The 23,635-nt window shown below is 47.9% G+C and overlaps 17 protein-coding genes across 17 annotated transcripts; 9 read left to right on the top strand and 8 right to left on the bottom strand.

Moving 5' to 3' along the window:
- Window position 1: 1 nt before the first annotated feature.
- On the bottom strand, window positions 2-604 carry KL911_003451 (uncharacterized protein; the record flags this gene model as incomplete). The annotated part of the gene is made up of 1 exon (XM_043198633.1): window positions 2-604. The coding sequence occupies one exon, from the start codon at window positions 602-604 to the stop codon at window positions 2-4; it is 603 nt and encodes a 200-aa protein (XP_043053782.1).
- A 120-nt stretch (window positions 605-724) lies between these two features.
- On the top strand, window positions 725-1,486 carry KL911_003450 (uncharacterized protein; the record flags this gene model as incomplete). The annotated part of the gene is made up of 1 exon (XM_043198632.1): window positions 725-1,486. One exon carries the CDS (start codon window positions 725-727, stop codon window positions 1,484-1,486), a length of 762 nt encoding a protein of 253 aa, XP_043053781.1.
- A 94-nt stretch (window positions 1,487-1,580) lies between these two features.
- On the top strand, window positions 1,581-3,494 carry KL911_003449 (uncharacterized protein; the record flags this gene model as incomplete). The annotated part of the gene is made up of 1 exon (XM_043198630.1): window positions 1,581-3,494. One exon carries the CDS (start codon window positions 1,581-1,583, stop codon window positions 3,492-3,494), a length of 1,914 nt encoding a protein of 637 aa, XP_043053780.1.
- Window positions 3,495-3,501: 7 nt separating this feature from the next.
- Window positions 3,502-4,173, bottom strand: KL911_003448 (uncharacterized protein; the record flags this gene model as incomplete). The annotated part of the gene is made up of 1 exon (XM_043198629.1): window positions 3,502-4,173. The coding sequence occupies one exon, from the start codon at window positions 4,171-4,173 to the stop codon at window positions 3,502-3,504; it is 672 nt and encodes a 223-aa protein (XP_043053779.1).
- Window positions 4,174-4,225: 52 nt separating this feature from the next.
- On the bottom strand, window positions 4,226-4,840 carry KL911_003447 (uncharacterized protein; the record flags this gene model as incomplete). The annotated part of the gene is made up of 1 exon (XM_043198628.1): window positions 4,226-4,840. The coding sequence occupies one exon, from the start codon at window positions 4,838-4,840 to the stop codon at window positions 4,226-4,228; it is 615 nt and encodes a 204-aa protein (XP_043053778.1).
- Window positions 4,841-4,974: 134 nt separating this feature from the next.
- On the bottom strand, window positions 4,975-5,445 carry KL911_003446 (uncharacterized protein; the record flags this gene model as incomplete). Its single annotated transcript, XM_043198627.1, has 1 exon — window positions 4,975-5,445. The coding sequence occupies one exon, from the start codon at window positions 5,443-5,445 to the stop codon at window positions 4,975-4,977; it is 471 nt and encodes a 156-aa protein (XP_043053777.1).
- Window positions 5,446-5,815: 370 nt separating this feature from the next.
- Window positions 5,816-6,769, top strand: KL911_003445 (uncharacterized protein; the record flags this gene model as incomplete). Its single annotated transcript, XM_043198626.1, has 1 exon — window positions 5,816-6,769. One exon carries the CDS (start codon window positions 5,816-5,818, stop codon window positions 6,767-6,769), a length of 954 nt encoding a protein of 317 aa, XP_043053776.1.
- A 229-nt stretch (window positions 6,770-6,998) lies between these two features.
- KL911_003444 (uncharacterized protein) lies at window positions 6,999-8,036 on the top strand (the record flags this gene model as incomplete). The annotated part of the gene is made up of 1 exon (XM_043198625.1): window positions 6,999-8,036. The coding sequence occupies one exon, from the start codon at window positions 6,999-7,001 to the stop codon at window positions 8,034-8,036; it is 1,038 nt and encodes a 345-aa protein (XP_043053775.1).
- An 11-nt stretch (window positions 8,037-8,047) lies between these two features.
- KL911_003443 (uncharacterized protein) lies at window positions 8,048-9,436 on the bottom strand (the record flags this gene model as incomplete). Its single annotated transcript, XM_043198624.1, has 1 exon — window positions 8,048-9,436. One exon carries the CDS (start codon window positions 9,434-9,436, stop codon window positions 8,048-8,050), a length of 1,389 nt encoding a protein of 462 aa, XP_043053774.1.
- Window positions 9,437-9,625: 189 nt separating this feature from the next.
- Window positions 9,626-10,996, top strand: KL911_003442 (uncharacterized protein; the record flags this gene model as incomplete). The annotated part of the gene is made up of 1 exon (XM_043198623.1): window positions 9,626-10,996. The coding sequence occupies one exon, from the start codon at window positions 9,626-9,628 to the stop codon at window positions 10,994-10,996; it is 1,371 nt and encodes a 456-aa protein (XP_043053773.1).
- A 96-nt stretch (window positions 10,997-11,092) lies between these two features.
- Window positions 11,093-12,361, top strand: KL911_003441 (uncharacterized protein; the record flags this gene model as incomplete). Its single annotated transcript, XM_043198622.1, has 1 exon — window positions 11,093-12,361. One exon carries the CDS (start codon window positions 11,093-11,095, stop codon window positions 12,359-12,361), a length of 1,269 nt encoding a protein of 422 aa, XP_043053772.1.
- A 15-nt stretch (window positions 12,362-12,376) lies between these two features.
- On the bottom strand, window positions 12,377-14,644 carry KL911_003440 (uncharacterized protein; the record flags this gene model as incomplete). Its single annotated transcript, XM_043198621.1, has 1 exon — window positions 12,377-14,644. One exon carries the CDS (start codon window positions 14,642-14,644, stop codon window positions 12,377-12,379), a length of 2,268 nt encoding a protein of 755 aa, XP_043053771.1.
- A 35-nt stretch (window positions 14,645-14,679) lies between these two features.
- On the bottom strand, window positions 14,680-15,489 carry KL911_003439 (uncharacterized protein; the record flags this gene model as incomplete). The annotated part of the gene is made up of 1 exon (XM_043198619.1): window positions 14,680-15,489. One exon carries the CDS (start codon window positions 15,487-15,489, stop codon window positions 14,680-14,682), a length of 810 nt encoding a protein of 269 aa, XP_043053770.1.
- Window positions 15,490-16,005: 516 nt separating this feature from the next.
- Window positions 16,006-16,914, top strand: KL911_003438 (uncharacterized protein; the record flags this gene model as incomplete). The annotated part of the gene is made up of 1 exon (XM_043198618.1): window positions 16,006-16,914. The coding sequence occupies one exon, from the start codon at window positions 16,006-16,008 to the stop codon at window positions 16,912-16,914; it is 909 nt and encodes a 302-aa protein (XP_043053769.1).
- A 132-nt stretch (window positions 16,915-17,046) lies between these two features.
- Window positions 17,047-17,673, top strand: KL911_003437 (uncharacterized protein; the record flags this gene model as incomplete). Its single annotated transcript, XM_043198617.1, has 1 exon — window positions 17,047-17,673. The coding sequence occupies one exon, from the start codon at window positions 17,047-17,049 to the stop codon at window positions 17,671-17,673; it is 627 nt and encodes a 208-aa protein (XP_043053768.1).
- Window positions 17,674-17,693: 20 nt separating this feature from the next.
- On the bottom strand, window positions 17,694-19,004 carry KL911_003436 (uncharacterized protein; the record flags this gene model as incomplete). The annotated part of the gene is made up of 1 exon (XM_043198616.1): window positions 17,694-19,004. The coding sequence occupies one exon, from the start codon at window positions 19,002-19,004 to the stop codon at window positions 17,694-17,696; it is 1,311 nt and encodes a 436-aa protein (XP_043053767.1).
- A 764-nt stretch (window positions 19,005-19,768) lies between these two features.
- On the top strand, window positions 19,769-23,604 carry KL911_003435 (uncharacterized protein; the record flags this gene model as incomplete). The annotated part of the gene is made up of 2 exons (XM_043198615.1): window positions 19,769-19,915; window positions 19,987-23,604. The coding sequence occupies 2 exons, from the start codon at window positions 19,769-19,771 to the stop codon at window positions 23,602-23,604; spliced, it is 3,765 nt and encodes a 1,254-aa protein (XP_043053766.1).
- Window positions 23,605-23,635: the final 31 nt, after the last annotated feature.

The raw sequence follows: 23,635 nt of genomic DNA, 5'->3' as shown, positions 1-23,635 counted from the left end.
ATTAACTTTTTACCTGCGCCGCTTCTTTGGCCTGTCTTTGTTTGGCCACCATGCGACTGAACTCTTTTTTCTTCTCCCACAAATCGAGGACGTACTGGTAGAAAAAGTCGTCCTCTTTCTCAAAAGTCTTGAGAACGTCCTGAATGCCGCGCTTCAGTTCCACATCGTTTCTTGCGAGGCGGTGCAACAGCTTGATGTGATTCTCCACGGGGGAGTCCTTGCGCTGTCTCATAGAGTTCAGCACCACCATCAGGCTCGAACCGCTGCCAGTGAAAGTGGTTGTTGGCTGAGGAGCAGACAGCAGAGGCATTTTCGTAAAGTGCTGCGACAATGCTTCCTCAATGTCAAAAATATGGTACAAGTTGGAGTATCTGTCTCGGATTTCTGGCGAGTTCGACTGGAAACCCAGTTTGTTGATGTTGACATTGTAGTAGCCCTTCCGGAGAACAAGCATATGTAGATTGTCGAGCTTATCGAATATTTTGGTTTTGTCGTCAAACTTCTGCACGCGCGCCAGCATCTTTGCCTGCTGGAGCTCATTGATGGCCGTGAGAGAGGAGGCAAACCGTCTTTGGGCAGAAAATATTCTGCGACTCAAGTTCATGATACAGATCTTAGCTAAGTGGCAAATCAAGAGTTGAACGATTGTAAATACCAGGCAGGATAGCACTGCCATAAAAAAGTTAAGCTAGAAAATAATTGCGTTAGCTGATTTAGAAACAACATGCCAGGCACACTGATATTGATCAGACATGGCCAATCGCTGTGGAACAAGGACGATCGATTCTGTGGATGGGTGGACATCAAACTTAGCGAGACGGGAAGAGAGCAAGCACGCCATTCGGCTAAGCTGATCTTAGAGTCCGGGTACGTGCAACCCGACATCTGCTTCACGTCGAGACTGTCGAGGGCCATAGAGAGCGCTAATATTATACTGGAGGAGATGAACTGCCAGTACATCGACGAGGTGAAGTCCTGGAGGCTGAACGAGCGCCATTACGGCAAGCTCCAGGGCGAGCCCAAAAGTCACATATTGGAGCTGTACGGCAAGGAAAAGTACCAATTCTGGCGCCGTGCCTTCAAGGGGTGTCCTCCAGCTGTGGATCCAGGCGACAAGTACTACTGCATCGACGACAGGCGATACGCAAAGGTGGCCAAGGACGACCTGCCCCGTGCCGAGTCGTTGCAGATGGTGTCCAAGCGGCTGCTTCCCTTCTACAACAAGCACGTGGTGCCGCATCTGGAGGCGGGTGAGACGGTTCTCATGGTGACGCACGGGTCCGTTGTGCGGGCTCTGGTCAAGCATCTGTATGCTATCGATGACGACGCGATCAGCTCGGTGAACATCCCGAACGGGATCCCTATGGTGATCAAGTTCAACTCGGCCATGTCCCCGGAAACAGACCACTTCGAGTTTCTGGACCCGGAAAGGGCGCGCATCGAAGCAGAGAAGGTCGCCAGACAGGGATTCGAAAAGAGTACATAACGGTGGGAAAAATATTTTGCGATAGATCAGAATTTCTCTGTCGCGCAATCTTTGAGGTGGGTGTCATGCTTGCGTTTATACATTTATAGTCCATATGGATCTAGAGATAAAGTGCACAGAACAGCAATATACCGCGATTACGAGCGATTTCAGCCCCGACACCCTGCTTGGGATCAAGGCTGGGCCTGGATCTGGCAAGACCAGAACGATCGCCAGCAGAATCGCGTACCTGCTCAGCACGCAGTCGCAGAGCGGGATGCGGCCAGATGACCTGCTAGTGCTCAGTCTCACCAACCGCTCGGTCAACGATCTTCGAGCGCGACTCCGTGCCGTCCTGGGGCCCATGGCTTGCCAGATCCCCGTCATGACGTTCCACTCGTTTGCAGGCAAGGTGGTCGGGTCCAAGTACACTGACTGGAACATTTTGGACGACGACGACCTCCGCCGACTGGCCAGGCTGGTTGACATGGGTCGCAGCGCAAGCTCGATGGCGGAGTTGCGATCGCACTTGCGCGACGCGCGTCGATCGACCAGCGACGTCGCCGTGGTGGCACGCATCGTGGAGATGTTTGGGTCGACGCGCGTGTTCACCCATGACGACGTGCTGGAGGAGTGTTCCAGTCTGCTGCACTCGCCGCCCAAATTCGTCGACAACTACAAGGTCGTTTTTGTCGACGAGTTCCAGGACGTGTATCCGGCGGTCATGAACTTGGTGCTTCAGATTAGCAAGGGCCGACATCTGACGCTTGCCGGCGACTCTGACCAGTCGATCTACGGCTTCTTAGGAGCGTCTTTCAGGCACAACTGGGAGAGACTGATGGAGCGGCACCCCAAGCCCAACATAGTGCATCTGAACCAGTCTTTTAGGTCCACGCCAGAGGTGCTGCAGTTTGCGAACGCAGTTTTAGGACACAGCACTCCCGTTCATCACAGCGTGAAGCCCCCGTGTGGCCTACCTCCTCTGCGTCTCTCTTTCACATCCCCGGCCGAGGAACGCGAGTTCATCTACGACGAAGTCACGCGGCTTGTGGACATCTCTGAGGGCGCCATCAAGCCCTCTGATATTGCAATCTTGAGCTACACCAACCGCGAGGTCGACTCTGTCCTGAATTATTTCAGCGAAAGGGGCCGGTTTGGACTATGCAAGCTCAACAGCAACCCTCGCTGGCTCCAGAGCCCGTTGTCTTTCTTTATGCAGTATGTCCGGGTGCTGGTTGATCCGCGGGTCAACTTCCCGCTTCTTTGCTCGCTATCGACCGTCCCCAGCATCGGAGAGGCGACTCTCCGCAAAGCGATCTCGCTGGCAACCGAACACGACGTGCCTGTCTACGAATATTTGCATGATTCTGGCTACGAAAAACCGAAAAAACTAGGCATGCTGCCGCATTATGTGAAGTACATTGCTAAATGCAGGAGCGAGTTGAACCAGAACGACCCTGACCAAATCCTGGTCACGCTGCTGAGGATGGGAAAGGAGCTGGGGTTTGACAAGGTCCTCGGCGCGGAGGCATTCACCAAAGACCAGCTGCTGGAGTACAGACTCCATTTCGACACCATCTACAGTACTTTACAACGCGCAAAGGCACAAAAACCACCAGAACACACTGTTCTCTCATACTTCATGGAAAATTACAACAACGATACGCTGGTGACCAGCAGCAGTATCAAGACCTCCAACGACAATGAAGTCAATTTTTCGACCATCCACACCGCCAAGGGCCTTGAGTTCCCCATCGTTTTCATTCTTTCAGGCAACAACTACCGTTTCAACGATACTCAGCGCAGGGTTCTCTATGTGGGAATGACAAGGGCCTCATCGTTATTATATTTCAACAAGCTCAGCAACCAGTTTGTGGATGGTCTAGACCACGCGCCCAAGCCTCTGTTTTCCACACGTGCTCCGAATTGGACATCCGAATCCGTATCGCGGCTGCTCACCGACTTGGGACGCCGTCCACTCACCAAAGTGCATCAATTGGCATCTAAACTCGCGCATGCGGCACTTTAATACACTGCTATTTTTTAACCGTCTGTTGCGTCAATATGTGTTTTATTTTCGCCTCAAAAGGCCCACTTCGAAGAAACTCGATGTCCACGTCATCCACGCCCTCAGCAAGCTCAGCAAGCAGCGGGTACATTTTTGCAGCCCCTCTGGCCAAAACCAACACCTCTGTTGGTTTTTTCAGACCTAAGACTTTCTGTAATCTCTGATGTGTATTTTTCGGTAGTTGAATAAGCTTCACATTCGCATGCGCGCTCAAAACAGGAAAGTGCTGGAAAAGCAGCGGCGTCGTCATATCAAGCTTGCACACAAAGAGATATCGAAGAGTGTGGTCGCTGTTCAAGTCTAGTTTCATAGACTGGATCTGTTTGGACTGCTTTTCAAGAGCTTTCATGCAACTGTTGAACCCATATATGACGTATTCGCTAATAGGCGGCTTTTCCAGTCCAGAGGATTTTTTCTCTGCCTGCGAGAGCTTGTTGAAGGTCCCGACCTGCTCGAGGATCGAACAAAGAAGATCGACCAGATCGTTCTGCAAATCGGCGCTCACGGCCGGCCACAGGTTACGGCGGGAATACGGACTAGCCAGAACTGCCTTGAATACTTGCCGTTTTTTCGTCTCGACTTGTTTCAGTGAGTTGGCGGCAGGCTTGTTCGGCTTCTGCACTTTACCTTGGTTGCTCATAAATGAAATATATTTTACATAAGATTCGATTCCATCCTTGCACCACGGACTTCTAGTAGTTCTTTTTATGAGTCGGAGGTGGCCCTGGAGGAGGAGTATAGTTTGCCGGAGCATTCGCGCTGGAAGAATGCGAAGTATACGTAGGATATGTCTCGGTATCGTCTGGGCGAGAGTACGCCTGCTGCGGCGAGCTTATTGGCTCGGTGGCGGGAGCCTGAGCATATGGCGGGCTGGTGTGGCCTGTTCCTTGCTGATCAAAGGGATTTGGAGCCGTCTGGTTGTCTCCATTCACTTCGCCCGGCCCATTGGGCCCAGGAGGCACGCTGGGCCCGCCGGCTCCATTGGCTTTCGAGTAAGGAATGAAGTTTCCGTTATTGTCGTAGTATCCAATGTCCTGGTTGGGATTTGGCTGTTCTGTATATGCCGGCAACGGCACAGTGTTAGCATCTGGGCTCTGATGCTGTGATTGGTAGTAGCTTGGAGGTGCCAGGTATTGTGAGATTATAGGAGTTCTTCCCCGTCTAATTCTGCGGACATTAAGCATATAAGTGAAGATAAGAAAGATGATAATTATAGCAGCCAAAAAGGCAAAAAAAGCATATTTGGACCCATCATTGCTGTATGACCAGTATCTCCTCGCTAGGTCTAAAGAGTCCGATTGTAACATGTTCTGAGAAATAGTGGAACGATGAAAGTCTTGATTTATTTATCTGCAAACTATATATAATTTTGCTTCTGCCACGAGTCGTCGCGACGCTTGCCATTTTTTTGGCATAATATCTGGAATCGACAATTCCTTTATTACCTTGACTCTGGGTTGTGGCAAGGACTTGGAGTCTCGAGGGACAAAACGTCGCTACTGTAGTCTGGCAGACTGTCCTTGGAGAGCTGGATCTCGTCGTATTCCTTCATTGTCTGGGGATCGACTCGCTGCGCCACAGTAACATGGCACAGCCTGCCTCTGTGATCAAGATAGCACCGCAGCTGCTTCAGCTCCTGAACGGAATACGATGGCTTTATTCCCGGGTAAACATAGGGGTTGTCTGATAGTCGGGTCTCCTCGTAGGAAGGGGGAAGCTCATTGCAACCATTCGTTCCCGATTCCTGACTCCAGGATCTTGGAAATAATGGTAGCACGAGCCTTGAATATATCTGCACCCCCCAGAACACAGCAAGTGTGAAGATCAAGAACAAGGTGAAACAACACAGGATGACCACAATAACTACCCTGGAGTTAGACAAGTGCTGAGTGTCAGAATTTGTGCGAGACATACTTCATTTGCTCCGTCAGCGTAGCTTAAATACCGTATCAGAACAGACAATTGACCACACCTTTTTGTGCATCCGTACACCAGATAAATAAACAATAGCCTAAAAACAATATGAACCCTAGAAAATATCTTGCCCCGAATTTTGACATAATGGATACCAGAGTAATCACAATCTCGCCCGAATTGAGCTCAATGTAAGATTCCCCTGCATATCGTCTCTAACCACAAGTCCGCAAATAAAGGAGCGTTTATGGAACATTCTCACGCTCGTAGAAAATGGATTTAAAAAGGGAGAGTCTATTTGTCTTGTTCTCAAGAAACAAAAGGAATCTCTGAAACGGAAAGGCGAGTCAACTCAAAGAGTTCCCGTGATGACTACGAGCACCACTGAAATACTCTTCCCGTCTTTGGATTCAGAGATCAACTTGAAATTCGCTTGCTATCTGAAAGTTCTAAGGTTATTGTTCGACCAGGTATCTTCTACGCCAAATTCTGTTGTCTCCAAGCGACAGATCTACTATCGCGATGTGACTCTGTTCAAAAAGCAGGCTGTGATTAATCAGTGTATTGATGATATTGCCAGCTCCTTCGGAGTATCTACAGAGACTTTGGGAGTAGTGGCAGCACAGAAGGGGCTGATCTATGCAGATCTGCAATATTACTATAGAGACAAACTGGTCAATCTTGAGAAAAACGAGGGCGCAACGCTCTTGCCGCTCATCTCTCTCGAGTCCCGTCATGAAGACTTTCGCTTTATTTCTTCTTGTCCAGAAGAGATCATCATTGTGGAAAAGGAGTCGGTTTTTTCTAAATTATGCAAGGAGCACGGTCAGAAAAATAAGATACTTATCACTGCCAAAGGTTTCCCCGACAGACTGACAAAAAGGTTCCTGTACCATTTAACACAGCATTACCCAGAGGCAAAGGTTGTGGCGTTAGTCGACAGCGATGTCTACGGATTAATGATATTGAAGGAGTACAAATATACTCCTGCAATCAAGATCATCGAGTTCCCGAAACTGCCAATCACAGTCAAGGATCAATTTGCCAGAAAAACCATATCAAAGCTGGATGAACTAGGTCACATGAATCCGAGCTGGTACGTTTCTCCGTGTTCGAGATTAGAGTATGGTGGAACGTTTCTTTTTGACAACGCCAATAGTCTCGGGCATTTAGATATTACCTGCAGGGACTTCAACAATATGAAGTCCTTTTTACGGACGCTTCTCGAGTTCGATCATGGATCTCCCGATCCCGAAATGAAAAAAGTGGTGAGAGAGCTTCAAATGGGGATGTTTTTTTTCAAGAAAAGGGAAATGGACTAGAGAGGTGTTAGGTGTGCTTCGGACTTTTATCGCGAGAAAAACGGTCGGTCACGAGCCGCGCCAGATACTGGGATTTTTTTTGGGTAACTCCGCTCAAATTTTAGCGTATTTTACTCCTCTTTTCCAAAAAAGAAATGAGAACAATCACAGTTGAGTTCTGGTTTGCATCGGGAGGGGTTGTCAATATTAAAAAGGCAAAGTCACCAGAATACGTTTGAGAAATTCCAATATGCTTAGTGAATCAAACACTGGCGTTAGTTCCACAAGGACCCAGTCAACAACATCAATAGCCACCATACAAACGGCCGCCACCACTCCGGAGTTCTTCCCGAGCTTGGTGGAGAGTGAAGTGGGAAATTTGCTACACGCTAACCTCTTTTCGCTTGACCAAAGGGAAGTTGTGGATGACGACACTGAGTCCGCCACCACAGAACTGGTGGCGGACACTGCCGAGCCGGAGCGCGAAAAATGGGCTATCTGTTTAGTAGGGCTTCCCGCCAGTGGGAAATCAACAGTGGCCGAACAACTAGAAACATACGTGAATAGAGTGAAGCGCGCAGACTTACGTTTCAAGTCTTTTAACGCTGGTAATGTCCGGAGAAGGTATGAAAAGCAGTTAACGCACAAGTTTGATTTCGATTTCACAAAAAGCGCTACACAACGTCTACGCGAACTATATGCGTTTGAGGCACTAAACGAGCTCACAAGCAGTCTCATACGTGATGAGATTGACGTCGGAGTGTTTGACGCCACTAATACAACGAAAGAAAGAAGAAAGAAAGTAGTGCAGACCATCAGGCAAACGGCTGCGGAAGCGAACGTGGTGATCAACGTCGCCATTCTAGAGGTCTGCTGTGCAAATATTTCCTTAAGGAGATACAACATTGAGCGCAAAACCACGAATAAAGATTACTATGGCGTGCCACGCGAGGAGGCCATTACCGATTTTCTCAAACGGGTTGAGAAGTACGAAAAGATTTACGAGGAGGTAACGTTGGACGAGATCGACCAACTGGATGTCAACTATTTCATCATGTCTAATGTGGGAGAGTCGTTCAGCTATAAATGCGGACAAAGATCAAACGAAAAGAACAACGTGGGGCGCTTCGAGAGTGTGCTTTTGCAGCATATTTATGATTTTTTGCTACATTACAGATCTACTTTCGGACAACAATATCTGTCGGAAGTCGAGAAGTTTTACGCGGATGGGTACAAGCCCATCAAACAAGCTCTTGCTACGAATGAATACACTGTACATAACGTGTGATATGTCGAATTTTATTTATTAGTCATTCCAGGAATATTTGGTAAAGAGCTAACTCCTTGCAAGCCTGGCAATCCCGGCAAGCCTGGTAGCCCAGACAATCCTGGAAGACCAGAAGGAGGAGGCTGGTAGAACTGTTTCAGCTCTGGCTCTCTTCCATTCTGGTCCATCGCAAAAGGCTGCTTTTCTGCCCAAGACTCTCCCGTGTAGGCGTTGTCTTTGAATCCAAGTGGATCATTTGGCCTAGACCGACACCAGAAGCGCATTGATTTATCTGCTCCTGCAGTGCACAGTAGATGTCCAAGAGGATGATATTGAAGGTCATGGATGGCCTTGTCGTGTGCGTATGGGATTCTGTGGAGCGGGGAGGTGGTGGAAGCCGGTTGTTTTTCTCTGTTGAAGATCAAGTCTTGATTTACTTCCTTTGCTAGGTCGTAGGTGGACAACGACCCGTCGTAGCCACCAATGGTAAGGGTGGACGAGTGGACTGGGTGCCAGGTGATAGAGGTCAAGTCGACGTCGTCCGTGGATTTGATAACGTTGATAGTTTTCATTAGTCTAATGTCAAATATTCTTGTGGAATGGTCTCTGGAACACGCAGCCAACAATCGCTGGTTTCCTTTGGGCTGAAATCGCACCTTTGTCACCGTGTGCTTGAAATCATGGATGGTGGATATACATTTTCCATCTCTTGGATCCCAAAATTTCACCAAGTTATCTTTGGAGCCACTAACGACTAATCCCAAATTAGGGTGCCAGTCACAGGCTTTCACATCCCAATGGTGTCCTTTCAAAGTGCGTTCTTCTGTGGCCGTGCTGAAGTTCCATATCTTTAGGGTAAGATCGTCGGAGCAGCTCACAAATTTTGAGTCGTTTGGTGAGAAAACTATATCCTGGATTGCGTTATCGTGGGCCTTGGCGAGGATGTTGACATTATTGAAGTTTGGCTGCCAAAACTTTATACATCCAATCTGGTCCGCGCTAAGCAGCCAGTCACCATTGTGGCTATACTGCAGCGCAAAAATGGGGGAGTCATGGGCCTGCATGATAGACTCGAAATTGAAGGTCAAGCCATTCCAGATGGTGAACTCTCCAGAGTGGGAGGAGACCAGCACTCTGCGCGCGTCCGGCGTCCATTTGAGCGCATGTATAGCGTGTTTGGATTTGTTCGTCGAAACGTGCACGAATTTGGTGGCCACATCCACCACCTCTGGCTGTTCTGGATGCGGAGGCAACAGTTGGGTCAGGTAAGACATCTCTGGACGTACTTTCCCCAAAGGTTGACGGCCTCGGCGATTGTAGACATTTTTTTGAACCATGTATCTCCCCAACGGAGTAAAGTAGTCCACAGTACGTCGATGTTGGGGTTTTTTCTCGCTGTCGTCCTCTTTCCTTTGGGACATGCTGAACAAAAATAGCTAAAGTTTTACTTCATATTTTTGCGGTGCAGAGATGCTCTCCCAGGCTTAATAAAGCTCGTTCCGTTTATTTTGCAAACAAGTTCCTGAATCTCTTTTTCCCTGATATATGGACCGCCACTGCTAGAGAGCTTCTACACAACGCTCTTTCACTCAGGCCCGTATACACCGTCCATGTCAGAATCTTTACGGGGGCCGACCCAGTCCCTCAACTCCCTCGAGCCTCTGCTCGTGGAACCTCAAAAAAACCACAGACAGCTCCGTGGCAGCTTTGGTGCATCGCAAGACATCCGCAGCATGCGTAGCATGCACCAGTACTCGTTTTCTTACATGAAAATTGTGTTTGTGGTCACGCTTTTTGTCACCTCGTTAATCGCGTTTGTGACGCAAACAGAAACCACCGCTTACTTATACAACGAGCTCAAATTCGGAGAACCGATCTTGCTGTTGCTCATAACACATGGGTCCTGGTGGATTCTGTGGCCTCTGCAATTCACAGGCATTGCCACATACAAGACATTCAGACGGTATTTGCGTCATAAACACGGCTACCAAGACGCCAACGGTAAGCATTGGAAAGGTATCAGACGCGCTTTTGCCAGCTCGGTGAAGACTCAACACAAAAACATTTTTCACAGCGCAGAACTGACAGTCAGGGCCAACCAAAAGGGGTACGAAAAGGAGTTTGGACCTCACAGTTTCAAGCGATTCTCGCAGTTTTTCAAAAGCCAGGCTATAAGGTACATTTTCAGATCGACCCTGGGTCTCTCTGTCATCCTAAACACGGCAGGAATCACTTGGTATATAGCTATGGGGATGTCCACCGGCTCAGACGTGACTGCCATTTACAACTGCAGCGCTTTTACCGCGTACATGTTCGCCATACCTATCTTGGGAGAAATGTTCTCTCTCATAAAGCTGGGCTCGGTGGTGCTAGCCATTGCTGGAGTCATGGTTGTTGCATACTCGGGGAAGGACAGGGATGCCGGAAACTACCCGCATAGACTCCAGGGAGACATCATCATTCTTATTGGCGCCATTCTCTACGGCCTGTACGAGGTTCTCTATAAGAAGAAATGCTGTCCTCCGTCCAACGAAGTCAGCGCCAGAAGACAGGCCACCTTCTCCAACTTCACGATGTGTCTCATAGGCATCAGTACCATCATTCTGGTTATTATTCCAGTTGCCATAGTGCAGCTTCTGGGCTGGCACAGGTTTGCGTTCCCTACCTCAGGAGCCCAGTGGTTGTACATCTTCCTGTCGACGATCTCGAATCTCATTTTCAGTGTCTCATTCCTTGCACTTATGGCACTGACTTCGCCGGTTTTCTCGTCGGTTGCCTCTCTGGTCACCATCCTGCTCGTCGGAATAGTGGAATGGCTTCTCTGGGGAATCAGCATCAGTCTTCCGCAGATGCTGGGCTACCTGCTCGTCGTGGGCGGGTTCGGACTGCTTACGTACGCATCTTGGAACGAAATCAGTGAAGAGGATACCGCTGACGAGCTCATCGACACCGATACCGAGTCTGTGATGAGTACAAGCTGATACAGCACGCTTCTGTATCCATGATTATGTAATCAAACAAACTTCGGGCTTAAAAAAATAAGTGTTTTCTGGTTTTGCGTGAAATAAAAATTCGTCATGAGTGGGCTTGTTGAGAGCACCGAAAATTTGAAGATCGAGTCTGCTGAGCAGAAGATCACTCCGTGGGAGGTTGAAGGAGCCGTTGTTGACGGCCAGGCCGTGGGGATCGATTACGAGAAACTGATCAAGCAATTCGGAACCAAGCCTATCACCAAGGAGACTTTGGAGAGGTTTCAGCAAGTGACCGGCTATGAGCCTCATCACTACCTGAAAAAAGGCCTGTTTTTTTCTGAGAGAGATTTCAGCAAAATATTAGACTTGTATGAGCATGGCGAGCCCTTTTTTCTGTACACCGGTCGTGGTCCTTCGTCAGATTCGATGCATCTGGGTCACATGATTCCGTTCACGTTCACCAAATGGTTGCAGGACGTTTTCGATGTGCCGCTGGTCATTGAGCTAACCGACGACGAGAAGTTCTTGTTCAAGCAGAAGCTGACCATTGAGGATGTCAAGAAGTTCGCCAAAGAGAACGCCAAGGATATTATCTCGGTGGGCTTCAAGCCAGAAAACACATTCATTTTCTCCGACCTTGAGTATATGAACTCTGCTCTCTACGAAACTGTGGTTCGCGTTTCGAGACAGATCACCACCTCGACGGCCAAGGCTGTTTTTGGTTTCCAGGACTCTGACTGTATCGGTAAGCTCCATTTTGCCTCTGTCCAGATCGCCACTGCCTTCCCTTCGTCTTTCCCTGATGTGCTCGGACTGCCTCCAAAAACACCATGTTTGATTCCGTGCGCTATTGACCAGGATCCATACTTTAGAGTTTGCAGAGACGTTGCCGACAAGCTCAAATTTAGCAAGCCATCGTTGGTCCACTCGCGGTTCTTCCCTGCTCTGCAGGGCCCTACAACTAAGATGAGCGCCTCTGACGAAAACAGTGCCATCTTCATGACAGATACTCCCAAACAGATCCAAAAGAAGGTGAATAAATACGCTTTCAGCGGTGGCAAAGTGAGCGTCGAGGAGCACAGAAAGTACGGTGGAAACCCAGACGTCGATGTCGCATACCAATATCTTTCCTACTTCAACGAAGATGAAGACCTGCTTGACACGGTTGCTGAGCAATACCGCTCTGGTGAGCTTTTGTCTGGCGAGATGAAGAAGCTTTGCATAGAAACGTTGCAGAAATACGTGAAGGAATTCCAGGAAAGGCGCGCAAAGGTGGACGACGAGGTGCTACAGTCGTTCATGAAGCCTCATAAGCTGGTCTTCGGAACCAAGGAAAGACGCGTTCCAGCAAAGGAGAGACAGAAGATGAAGTAGTAATATGTACACAGTCTATAGTCCCTGCAAATATGCGATCGAGCTATCTAGATTCTGCCTCATTTTGGCGAAAGAAGCACTGATTGAGTTATCACTGATGTCGAGCTCTTTGAAATTGTTTTTCAAAAACACCCTGACCTTTTTCCTCATATCTTCAAGCTGTTTTCTGGCCATCGATTTGTACTCTCTATTTTCATTGCGAAGGGTAGTCAAGATTGATTTTGTATGCTTAGTGTTTCCTTTCAGAAATGCAATTTGCTTGTATGTGTCCACAACCACAGCATGGTAGTAGTTGAACTTTGAAGAAAGCATTGTATCGGGCTTAGGAGGCAACGGCAGCGGCTCTGTGCCGTCGAAATGCTGAAGCAGGACCGAGAAGCTCCATTTTTCGATGTCGGACAGCTGCAGTTTGGCATAAAGCTCCAAAAGTTCCTTTTTCCGTTCCTTCGTTTTGCGCGATTCAGGGTCGTAGATGAGAAGCTCCCTGAGCACCAAAAGCCGCAGGTGAGCATTGCTATAGTACTGCGGCAATTTGTGGTCCACCTCTTCAAGAGGCTCATGAACGCCGCAGTCCCAGAACGTTTTGAAGTCTCTATTGTCGCTAATTTCTTGATCTCCAAGACTACGCAGCACAGAAACCTGTTCTTCCACGCTCTTTTGGTCATCTTTGAGCCTGTATGCTCTGATAAGCTCCACAGCAGTAGATAGTTTTGCAAACGAAGTGTTGAGCCTGTTGTAAAATTCCACAAAACCTTGGAGTTTGTTCATCGCTATGCTCTGAAATCCGCTGATTATCATATGAGGTACCTCTCTCTGAACTTTATGGGTATAAAACCTGGACACCTCCACCAAAGGACCCGCTCCTATCGACCGTCTTGTGCCAATGAGATAGGAGAGTGTGTCATGCTGAACAAACTTGATTTTGAGGGAATTATAAAGCTCGTCAGCAGCAGGCTGGAGATTAGCGATTGTGCACAGTCTCATCAGCCAGAGCTTCAAATGGAACTCGTACTTGTTTTTGAACAAGGCCTCCTCCAAAATCACAACCAGCGAGTAGACCAGTTCCAAATCAAAATCCAAGTGCTCTATTGATGCCTCAATAGCGAGGATTATGAACTCGTATCCAGGGAAATAATCGAACTCTTCAAGGGAGTCGAGGTGGAACTTTGTTTTGTTGTACAACATACAGCAGTCAGCAACAAACTGCTTGTCTCTAGCATCCAACGCCCTGAACTTCATAAGGTTGACCGCAGTTATCACGTTCTCAAGTGTTGGATTTTTGAGCTTCATAAACGCATCAAATCTGTCCTTCAAAAGCGCTTCATCGGAGACGCCTTTGTGGACATAGGGCTTCAGATCGCTAAAGCAACAAAGCTTCGTCTCGTAACAGTGAAAATATTCCTGAATTGCTCCAGGCTGATCAAGTTCAATAGCAGCGAGCTTGGTGTTACGGGAGGAGTAAGAACTAATTAGTGTTCTGCAGTCGTCGATCTTGTTGGTTGCTCTGGCAGCTTTGATAAGCAGTTTCCATGTATCCCAGTCGTCCTCCTGTAGGCGAATTAAGTAGTTCTCGCAAACTTCAAAGAGTTTTTCTGGCCTGTTCATTTGATCCAATGTCTTCAGATAAATGATCTTGAGCTCCAAGTCGTTCTCTTTGGCCAGAAAGTTTTCCATAAACTTTAAACTGTCGTCATCTCTACCAGCAAGCTGAAGCAGACAAACATAGACGTAAACATGTTGTGCTGTCGCAAGTCCTACCTGCTCCATCAATCGGACACCCAATTGCGGATACAGCTTTTGCATCGAAGGAGGCAAGGCACAGCAGCGACACGCAAGCATCAGACATGTTGCGGCCCAAAATTTGAATAACTGAGTATCCACAGACTGCTTTGCAGTCGCCACGGCCCTTGTTAGAAGCATGGATGCTTTTTGCATGCCCAAAATATCGCCTCTAGCGACGCTGAAGGTAAAATATTCGTACACCAGATCCACAGAAGGGTACTTTTTGCACACCTTGTCAAAGACATCCTGTCGCGCTTCACACAAATCAAAAACGTTTGCGAGAAGTTTCAACGCGTCCGGATCGCTTGGCAGTTTGTCCATTAGCAGGTTAGCCTTGGACTCGGCCTCCTGTCTTCTCCCCGACAAGGCCAGGATCTCGGCCTCCAGAGCATAGAAGTACGAGCTATTGGGGTGCTCCTTGATTTTCTTGGAAACCAGAACCAAAGCACTGCGCAAATTTCCAGCCCGCACAGCGTTGTCGATTGCTGAATCTTTATACATGAGTATTGTGACAATTATTTTTTTAGGTGATCTACTTAATTTTCAGAGCCCCGGTAAATGTGGAAAGGCGAGGCCTGGTTGTTTCCGAAGATCAGAGTTTCAGCAAGAACAGTGTTCTCCTTTCTAGTGGCAGCAAAGACAATCAACTCTGCAATGTCATCGGCATACAATGGCTCCGTGCCCTTGTAGACAGCAGCAGCTCTTTCTTTATCACCCTTGAACCGGACCAGAGAAAACTCGTCAGTGGCAACGTTACCGGGCTGGACCTCAATGACGCGGATCTTCGTGTTGATCAGTTCTTTTCTCAAGGCACTGGTGAAAAAGTTCAAAGCAGACTTGGTAGCACAATAGATGCTTCCGCCAGGGTAAGCCTCTCTACCTGCAACAGAGCCCAACTGGATGATATCACCCTTGTTGCGCTCCTTCATCTGCCGGACAACCAATTGAGTCAGCTCGATCATGCCCAGAACATTGGTCTCAAACATCTCCTTCACATCAGCAGGATCAACAGAGCCAACAGGATCCAGGCCCAAAGCCTTACCAGCATTGTTCACCACGACATCAATCTGAGAGAACTCCTCGGGCAAGTTTTTCAAAAATGGGGAGATCTGGTCAGTTTTTGAAATGTCCAAGGAGCCGATGAAAACTTTGATCGATGGATAAGATTTCAAAAGCTCCTCTTTCAACGCCTTCAGCTTATCTTCTCTACGAGCAGTCAAAACCAGTTTGATGTTGCCTGCGCCTGCCTCGGCAAAGTGCTTTGCAGTGCTGTATCCAATTCCTGTCGATGCACCAGTGATCAAGATGTTCTTGCCGGCGAGTCTCTCTGCTATTTTGCCAAACATTGTGTGGTAATTAACTTTCTCGAAGGATATCTTATCAAATTTGCCAAATTCCTGCTTCGCGGGGCTCGGATTCCTTTTGGTGCAAGGTTGTATTTCTCCAGGAGTGTCACGCCAGAGAAGAGCAAGATTCTTGGAGTGCCCAATCTGGCCTGCGGAACAGCCTTGCTGCTAATGCAACACGATAAGATGGCGTGATTCAAGATACCCTTTTAGTTGCGTATTTGCCAACTCTACTCGGGGTGCCGGGCTTATCTGGCCTGTATCGACAAACAGCTGCACCAGGCGGTCTTCAACAATAGGCCCTGAGTCTGCCACGCTCTTGCTCCTGCTAGTGCGTATTTCAGTTGATTCCCTGTCCCACGCGAATCAGACGACGCAAACAGCGCGGGAGGTAAAATGATGACATAATCACGGAATTCTCCGACAACCGGTAGAACGATTAGGTAGGAGATTTATTGTTGCGCTTTCTCTTGCTTTAACTATAAATACCGCACACTTTATCAGACAGAACCCAAGATGGCTATCCTGCAATCCTCTACATACGGAAAAGACAACGTCAAGTTTCTCAAGGTCAAGAAAGACCCCTCGAACCCTAAGGTCCACGAGGTGATGGAGGCAACTGTCAAAGTTCTTCTTGTTGGAGACTTTGACGTTGCATACACCAAGGCCGACAACGCTCCCATTGTTCCAACCGACACGATCAAGAACACGATTCTTGTCGAGGCCAAAAAGTTTGACGTGTTTCCGATCGAGGGTTTTGCTGCTCATCTTGGCCAGCACTTCATTAGCAAGTACTCTCACGTCAGCGGCGTCGATATCGAGATCTTCCAGCACAGATGGACCAAGTACCCTGTCAACGGCAAAATCCACGATCACTCGTTTGTGAAGGACGGCGAGGAGCTCAGAACCGCCTCGCTGAAGTACAAACGCTCTGGAGAGTTTGTTCTCAAGTCTGGAATCAAGGACCTGACTGTTCTGAAGTCGACCGGATCCATGTTCTACGGATTCAACCAGTGTGACTACACCACTCTTCAGCCTACCACCGACCGGATCTTGTCTACGGATGTCGACTCCGTCTGGGAGTGGGACTCGAAGAAGATCGGCTCGCTACAAAACGTCATCTCGCAGGCAAGAGCAGGTCTCTTCGATGCCGCATACAAGAGCGCTAGAGAAACGACCTTGAAGCTGTTTGCGCTCGAGAATTCTGCCTCTGTGCAGGCCACCATGTACAACATGTGTGAGGAAATTCTGAGGCTTGTTCCCCAGGTCAGCACCGTCTCGTACAGTCTTCCTAACAAGCACTACTTCCTGATTGACCTCAGCTGGAAGGGTCTGGAGAACGACAACGAGTTGTTCTACCCATCTCCACATCCAAACGGCTTGATCAAGTGCACTGTTGGAAGAGAGAAGAAGGCCAAATTCTAAGAGGTTTCGCATTCTTTATACATGGGCATAAATAATACATTAATCTAAGACACAATCGCTTCAGACAAAAATATTTATGAATATTAAACTTGCTTGAATCTTCCCAGGCTTTTTAATATTTCGCAATTGACGATGTTCGCATTTAGAATTGGAATTAGAACCGGATTTAGCAGAGCCTGTCGGACGGGTTTCCGCTCTGCGCGCCTCAACTCCACACAGATACCTGGCGAGAAAAAGCCTAAGGGAATTAAGTTGTTGATGCAGGAGTACGGATACTCTGCGCTCGGGGTGTACTTTGCTTTGAGCTGTATTGACCTGCCGCTCACCTTTCTGATGGTCCATTCCGCGGGAGAGGAGGCAATCAAAGAGTACCAGGACCGATTCCTCAGATGGATCGGCTGGCGAAAGGGTGATCCAGAGAATTCCGGCGGAGAGTCGGAGAAAACAGGCGAGTCAGGATATTCCACCTTGTGGACAGAGTTTGCCGTTGCATACGCTATACACAAATCTTTGATATTCATCCGTCTACCGATCACCGCCGCAATTACCCCAGCAGTTGTGTCGAAGCTTAGAAAGATGGGATTCAACGTAGGCAAAATCACCAGCGCCGCTAGACAGAGCGTTGGAGAACAAGGTATTAGAAAGACTCTCACATCGGACGGCTTGAAGAATCTCGGCAAAAACATCAACCACGATCCTGCAGCATTGAATCCAAAATTCGGTAAGCCACCCTCGAAGGGCCAAAGATGGTTCTTTTAAGTGTACATATATTAATGGCTTCAACGGAACTTGGAGTAGTATTTTTCTTCCTCGAATCTCTTCGCCACTAAGTCGAGCACTTCTTTGGGGTAGACGTCCTCCAGCTTCTCGCCACCCAGCAGAACTCTATCCTCGTGTATTTTTTGTTCCTCTTTCGTCATGATCACCACGTTCTGCAACGAGAGTGGCTCGTCTCTTTTCCATCTCGAAAGCGCCAATCTTGTCGAGTATCCACTGATAGGCGACTTTCCGCGGAAAACTTCTTCAAGAATGTAATTAACATCACTCAATGCGATTTGCACGCGCTGATCTTTCTGCCCAAGTCTGGCCTGCTGTCCTGCCAAGCTCTGCAAGATGCCGTCATAGACTTTGATTCGGTTTTTGCCCTCGATTGGCTCCACAGGATAACCAGACACGGTGGTTACAAGGTATGTTGCTATAGTCAGACCAAACATGGCCGGCATCGTGCCCAAAACCGGTAGGATCCGCACCCTGAAATTTTGCAACGCACTTAACTCGTCCACATGGCCTTTCTCAAACTCCTCATCGGGAAGAGGAAGCAGGCTCGCTTTACGGGGGTCTGGCTTCTCACTCGAAAAGACACACGGGATGCCCTTGATTATTCCCTTTTTCTTCAGTCTCCGTCTAACAGAACGTGCCAGAGGGTCTTCGTCAGAAGCCGAAATATCGGCGATGTTCACTCTTGTGGAGTCGCTTTTGCAAGCGGCTCCCATGGAAGAAATCACAGGCACGTTGTTCTCGTAGCAGAAGGACAGCAAGTCAACCTTGGTATCGATGTTGTCAATGCAATCAACAACGTAGGACGGGTTACCTTTCAAAAGTAAGGACCCAGCTCTCTCTATGGTGAAAAGGGTGTTGATGGCCTCGATTTCGCACCAAGGCGCAATCTGGAGCAGATGCTTTCGCAGACAGTCCACTTTTGGCGTACCTACGTCTCTTCCAGTGGCGACTGCGTGTCTATTAAGGGAAGACAAGCTGACTTGATCGAAGTCAATGATGCTGATTTTAGATACTCCAGATCTAACAAGGGCGGTCACACAGTTGGATCCCACTCCACCAGCACCAACAACGACGACAAACTGCTCACGAACTTTGCGCATACCATCTTCGCCAAGAAAAGCATAGTTTCTTGCCAGCTGCTCTCTAATAAGTTCTTCCGAGAAATCTGAGATCGTGGAAGCGACTTCTTTGGTTGTAGGCTCCAAAGCCGGTCTTTTGGACTTGGAAAAATAAAAATGAAGGGCCTCGACAACGGCGGTGGTCGCTATTGCTGTGACAGCAGTCCAAGCAACAAGATTACAACGACCCATAGTAACTGAAGAAAGTGCAAAAAAAATATTTATTGGATTTTCTCGGCTGTGCAGGTAGCCAACTTTCGAAATGCTATTGAAATACCGAGAGATGACCGGACAGTGCCAAGAACGAGAACCAAACCAAAGGAGGATGCAGGACTGATGTTGCCAATCGCAGGGTGCATATTCAATTAGCTGCCAATCCTCTAGAATTCAAGGAATAGTATCTTTGACAATGCACCTAATTCTTTGTTGTCCAGTGGGTTTGGCCGAGTGGTTAAGGCGTCACGTTTAGGCCGTGATATCGAAAGATGCAAGAGTTCGAACCTCTTAGCCCACATTCTCTTTTTTTTTTTTTTCAAATCACAAGTTCTCCTGTGACAGCAATACTCCAAAAATAGCATTCGACAATGCAGCATGTCTGGCCTCTCGTTTAAGTCGGCTATTAGTCCTCGCGACATGCAACCTGTGGAATATCGACCTCTTCAATACTCCAGTTACCCCATATAATTATAATTCGGTACGCAATTGAAGCTTGTAGATCTAGTCCGGCAGCCACTTTAATTCAAGGGTTTGTCATAATCACTATTTTTTTCTAGTGCATTTTTGAGTCAGTCTTTCAACTTACCAATATTGTTTGCGAATCTTGTGCAAATACTGGTTTGTTATAGCTGAATAACTCTTCTCCCAGTGCCATTGACCTACCGTATATTCCAGTTCGCAAATTTTGGCAATTAGAACTAATAATATCGCTAACTACGACTTCCTTGTTTCACTAGGAAATGGGTTCCAATCATAACTTGCCGGATATAAACCATCCCGAACACCCGTCCACAACCATCCAGACGTCCGGAAATAAACCGAGAACCATCCATGTGGCTCACAGACGCTCTCCCAGCGAGCTTACTACATTGATGCGTAAGTATACAGTGGCTTTTAATTACTAACTCGCCCTTCAGTGGAACAATTTAATTTGCAGCGCCAGCTTGAAATTGTTCAGGCCCAGCAACAGCAGATACTTCAGCAGCAACAGCAATTCACCCAGCAGACGAGCTATGCTCAGCCTGGCTATAGTTTTCCGGGCGTGTCCGCCATGCCTCCACCTGCAAATACCCCAAGACACAACAGGAGGACCTCTGGAAACGTTAACCACGGCGAGCAGGAGCACTTCCAAACTGTCAGAGGCCACAGAAGAGCTCAATCCTCTGTTGCCCCCGGCACCCAACAAAATTACAACAAACAAGATACCCGACAGCAGGCACTTGGCCACACTAGAAGGCATTCGCTCGGGGTCTCCGAAGCCAAGCGGGCTGCTGCAGAGGCACAGGCCCAACGGTCTGGACAGCCGCTGAAAACCGAATCTTCCCCTCCTTCTTTCAAATTCCCTCCAGATAATGATGACGACAACTACCAAGTGCAAGGTGGCCATTACAGGTCCAAATCGAACATGTCTCCTCAGAGATCCTTCCAATTCCCTCCAAGGGACAGTTCGCAAACCTTGATGCCTCCTCCGGTCAACTTTGGCCATGAAAGACGCCAGTCAGGTAACTACAGTTTTAGAACGGCTCCATCTGACATCAACGGCAATTGGAGAAAGCAGCAACAACCAGTTCCTTCCCAGCCATCAGTGTCTGGGTTTGAATCTCCATTTACGCCAGGGCACAGAGCGAGGTCTTCATACGGCGGGTCTGTGTCTTCCCTGGCGCAGTTCAACCAATCCCAGAACGGCCAGCAAAGAAAATCTCTTTTTGCCCCTTATCTTCCTCAAAGCTCTCTTCCGGAGCTTATCAGTGAAGGAAGACTGGTCACTGGAGTTCTTAGGGTGAACAAGAAGAATAGGTCGGATGCCTATGTTTCTACAGATGGACTGCTAGATGCAGACATCTTCATTTGTGGGTCCAAAGACAGAAATAGAGCTTTGGAAGGTGACTTGGTTGCTGTCGAGCTTCTCGTTGTAGACGAGGTGTGGTCTTCTAAACGGGAAAAAGAGGAAAAGAAGAGAAGAAAGGATAATATTGTTGCATCCACAGACATTACAGACGATTTCCATAACGACGCAAGCACCAGCTACTCGTCTTCGGCATCTTCAGGTGCTCCAGCGGACTCTGCTTCAACGGAGACTCCACCGTCAACACAGTCCTCTTCAGGTCTGAGCCGTGGGTCCGGCTCTTTGAACAGAAGAGGATCGCTGAAGCAACGGCCTACCCAGAAGAAGAACGACGATGTCGAAGTCGAGGGACAGTCCTTGTTGCTGGTGGAGGAAGAGGAAATCAGCGATGACTGCAAACCTCTATATGCTGGTCATGTGGTTGCTGTCGTGGACAGGATCCCTGGCCAGCTCTTCTCCGGTACCTTGGGGCTCTTGAGACCATCTCAGGCCGCCAAGGAAAGAGACAATAAAGATAAAGACGATCAAAAACACTCGAACAATGCTAGGCCAAAGATTGTCTGGTTCAAGCCTACAGACAAAAAAGTTCCTCTCATTGCTATTCCGACCGAACAAGTACCAAAAGACTTTGTTCAGAACCACGAAAAATACGCAGATCAGGTGTTTATTGCATCCATCAAAAGATGGCCGATCACCTCGTTGCATCCTTTCGGCACACTCGTCGCCCAGCTGGGCCCTATGAATGACCCAGAGGTCGAGATCGACTCGATTCTTAGAGACAACAATTTTCTCTGCGACGAGTATCCAGAAGATGAAGACAAATACGTTGCTGAGCTGCCTGATGTGACTGCAGCTCTGAATGATGAACATAGAAGAAATTTCAAGGACGAGTATGTGATTGCTTTCACACAGGCAGGTTCTTTCTGTGATCATGCTCTTCATGTGAAGGTCATTTCAGAAACCAAGATTGAATTAGGCATTCACATTGTGGACGTTGCACATTTTATCAAACAAGGATCTGGTTTGGATAAAAGATCAAAGAAACGGTCTCATTCCGTGTTTTTACCCCAAAAAACTGTTCATCTGTTCCCTGGAAAAGTCAACGATCAGATTTCTTTCAAAGAAAACAAGAGCAACTTGGCTATCTCGGTTGTGTTTGAAATTGATTCTACCACTTTTGATATTGACGATGTTTGGATGGGAGAGTCAGTGGTGACTCCTAAGCAGAAAGTGGATTACTCAACCATGGACGAGATCATCAACAAGACCTTGTCCCAAACCAGTGAAGGTATCAATGCAACTTCCGGATACATTTCTACGCTGGCACTCATTGCTCAAGGCTTGAGAAGAAGACGGCTGAACAACCCAGAATTAAAGATCGAGCCAGTTTTGCCATTGCTTGACCAACTTGACGACGAAAACGTTAGGTTGTCTTTGAATATTTTCGATAGCTACCCATCGGCAACCGTAATCGACGAGATATTCCACAATGTCAATGCGGCCGTCGCGCAAAGAATCCATGCGATCTTAGGCGACAGAGCCTTTCTCAGAAAGTACTCGATTCCAACACTTACGAAATTCGAGAACTATAACAGAAAGGCAGCTCATCTTGGGGTTAGTCTCGACACCACGAACGCTGCCTCATTCCAAAATTCCTTGCTGAGAATCGAGGATCCAGTCAAACGGTCTGCTATTGAAACTATTTTAATCAAATCCATGCCAAGAGGAAAATATGTGATTGCTGGCAAAACAGACGCAGACAGTCTTAATCACTATTTGTTCAATCTACCAGTTTACACGCATTTCACTGCACCACTGAGAAGATATTCAGACATCATTGTCCACAGACAGTTGAAGGCCGTTCTGAATGACGATACTGATGACTACAAGGAAACCTTAGACTCACTCAAGATGAACAGCGATTATTGTAACTTCAAGAAAGACTGTGCCAAAGCCGCCCAGGAACAAGCCATCCATTTGCTTCTTTGCCAGACAATTAACGAAATGAGCTCTGAGTCTGGCCAAATCTTGACTATGGGAACTGTCATCCAAGTTTACGAGTCGTCATTTGATGTTCTGCTTCCGGAATTCGGCATCGAGAAACGTGTTCACGGAGATCAGCTTCCGTTGCAGAAGGCAGAATTTGACAAAACCACTCGCGTGCTAGAGTTGCACTGGGAGCCAGGTGTTGACTCGGCAACGTATATTCCGGACGACGAAAAGGAGCCGCTCTCGTACAGATCGTCGATTAAGAACAAGTATCGCTCGCCATCCAGTACTGCTGCCAAGACTCAGAGTAAGTCGGCCTTGGAGAATGGAGGCCTTATATCTGCCGAGCTAGCCAAGAAACTAGAGGCACTGAATATCAGGCCTCCGAAGGTCACAGTTCCTACTCAGAAAACTGCTGTTGAGAGAGCAGCAGGAGCTGGCAGTGTGAAGAGTGCTCCGGAAACTTCGCCAATCGGAACTCTGGAGAGAAATGCCTCTGACCCGCAGAGAAGTCTTTCCACCGCGACTGCATCCTTATCGACAAAGAATCCAGTCGACCAGGACCCTGCTCTCGCACCATATCTTAGCGACTGTATCACCAGAGTCGAGAACGATAGCTACATCCAGGAAATCAGAGAACTCAAGCAAGTGCCTATTCTGCTGCGGTCTGAAGTGGGAATGGCCCTGCCTTGCTTGACCGTGAGAACATTGAACCCTTTTTCTAACGTGAAGAGGGAGTAATATATTCTTTCTACAGTACTTTCGCTTAACG

Source organism: Ogataea haglerorum, assembly GCF_019207285.1.
Source record: "Ogataea haglerorum isolate 81-453-3 chromosome Unknown 81-453-3_NODE_9_length_481884_cov_97.824832, whole genome shotgun sequence".
Taxonomy (NCBI): Eukaryota; Fungi; Ascomycota; class Pichiomycetes; order Pichiales; family Pichiaceae; genus Ogataea; species Ogataea haglerorum.
Note: the sequence above shows the minus strand (reverse complement) of the source record. Positions and strands in the feature narration are given on the sequence as shown.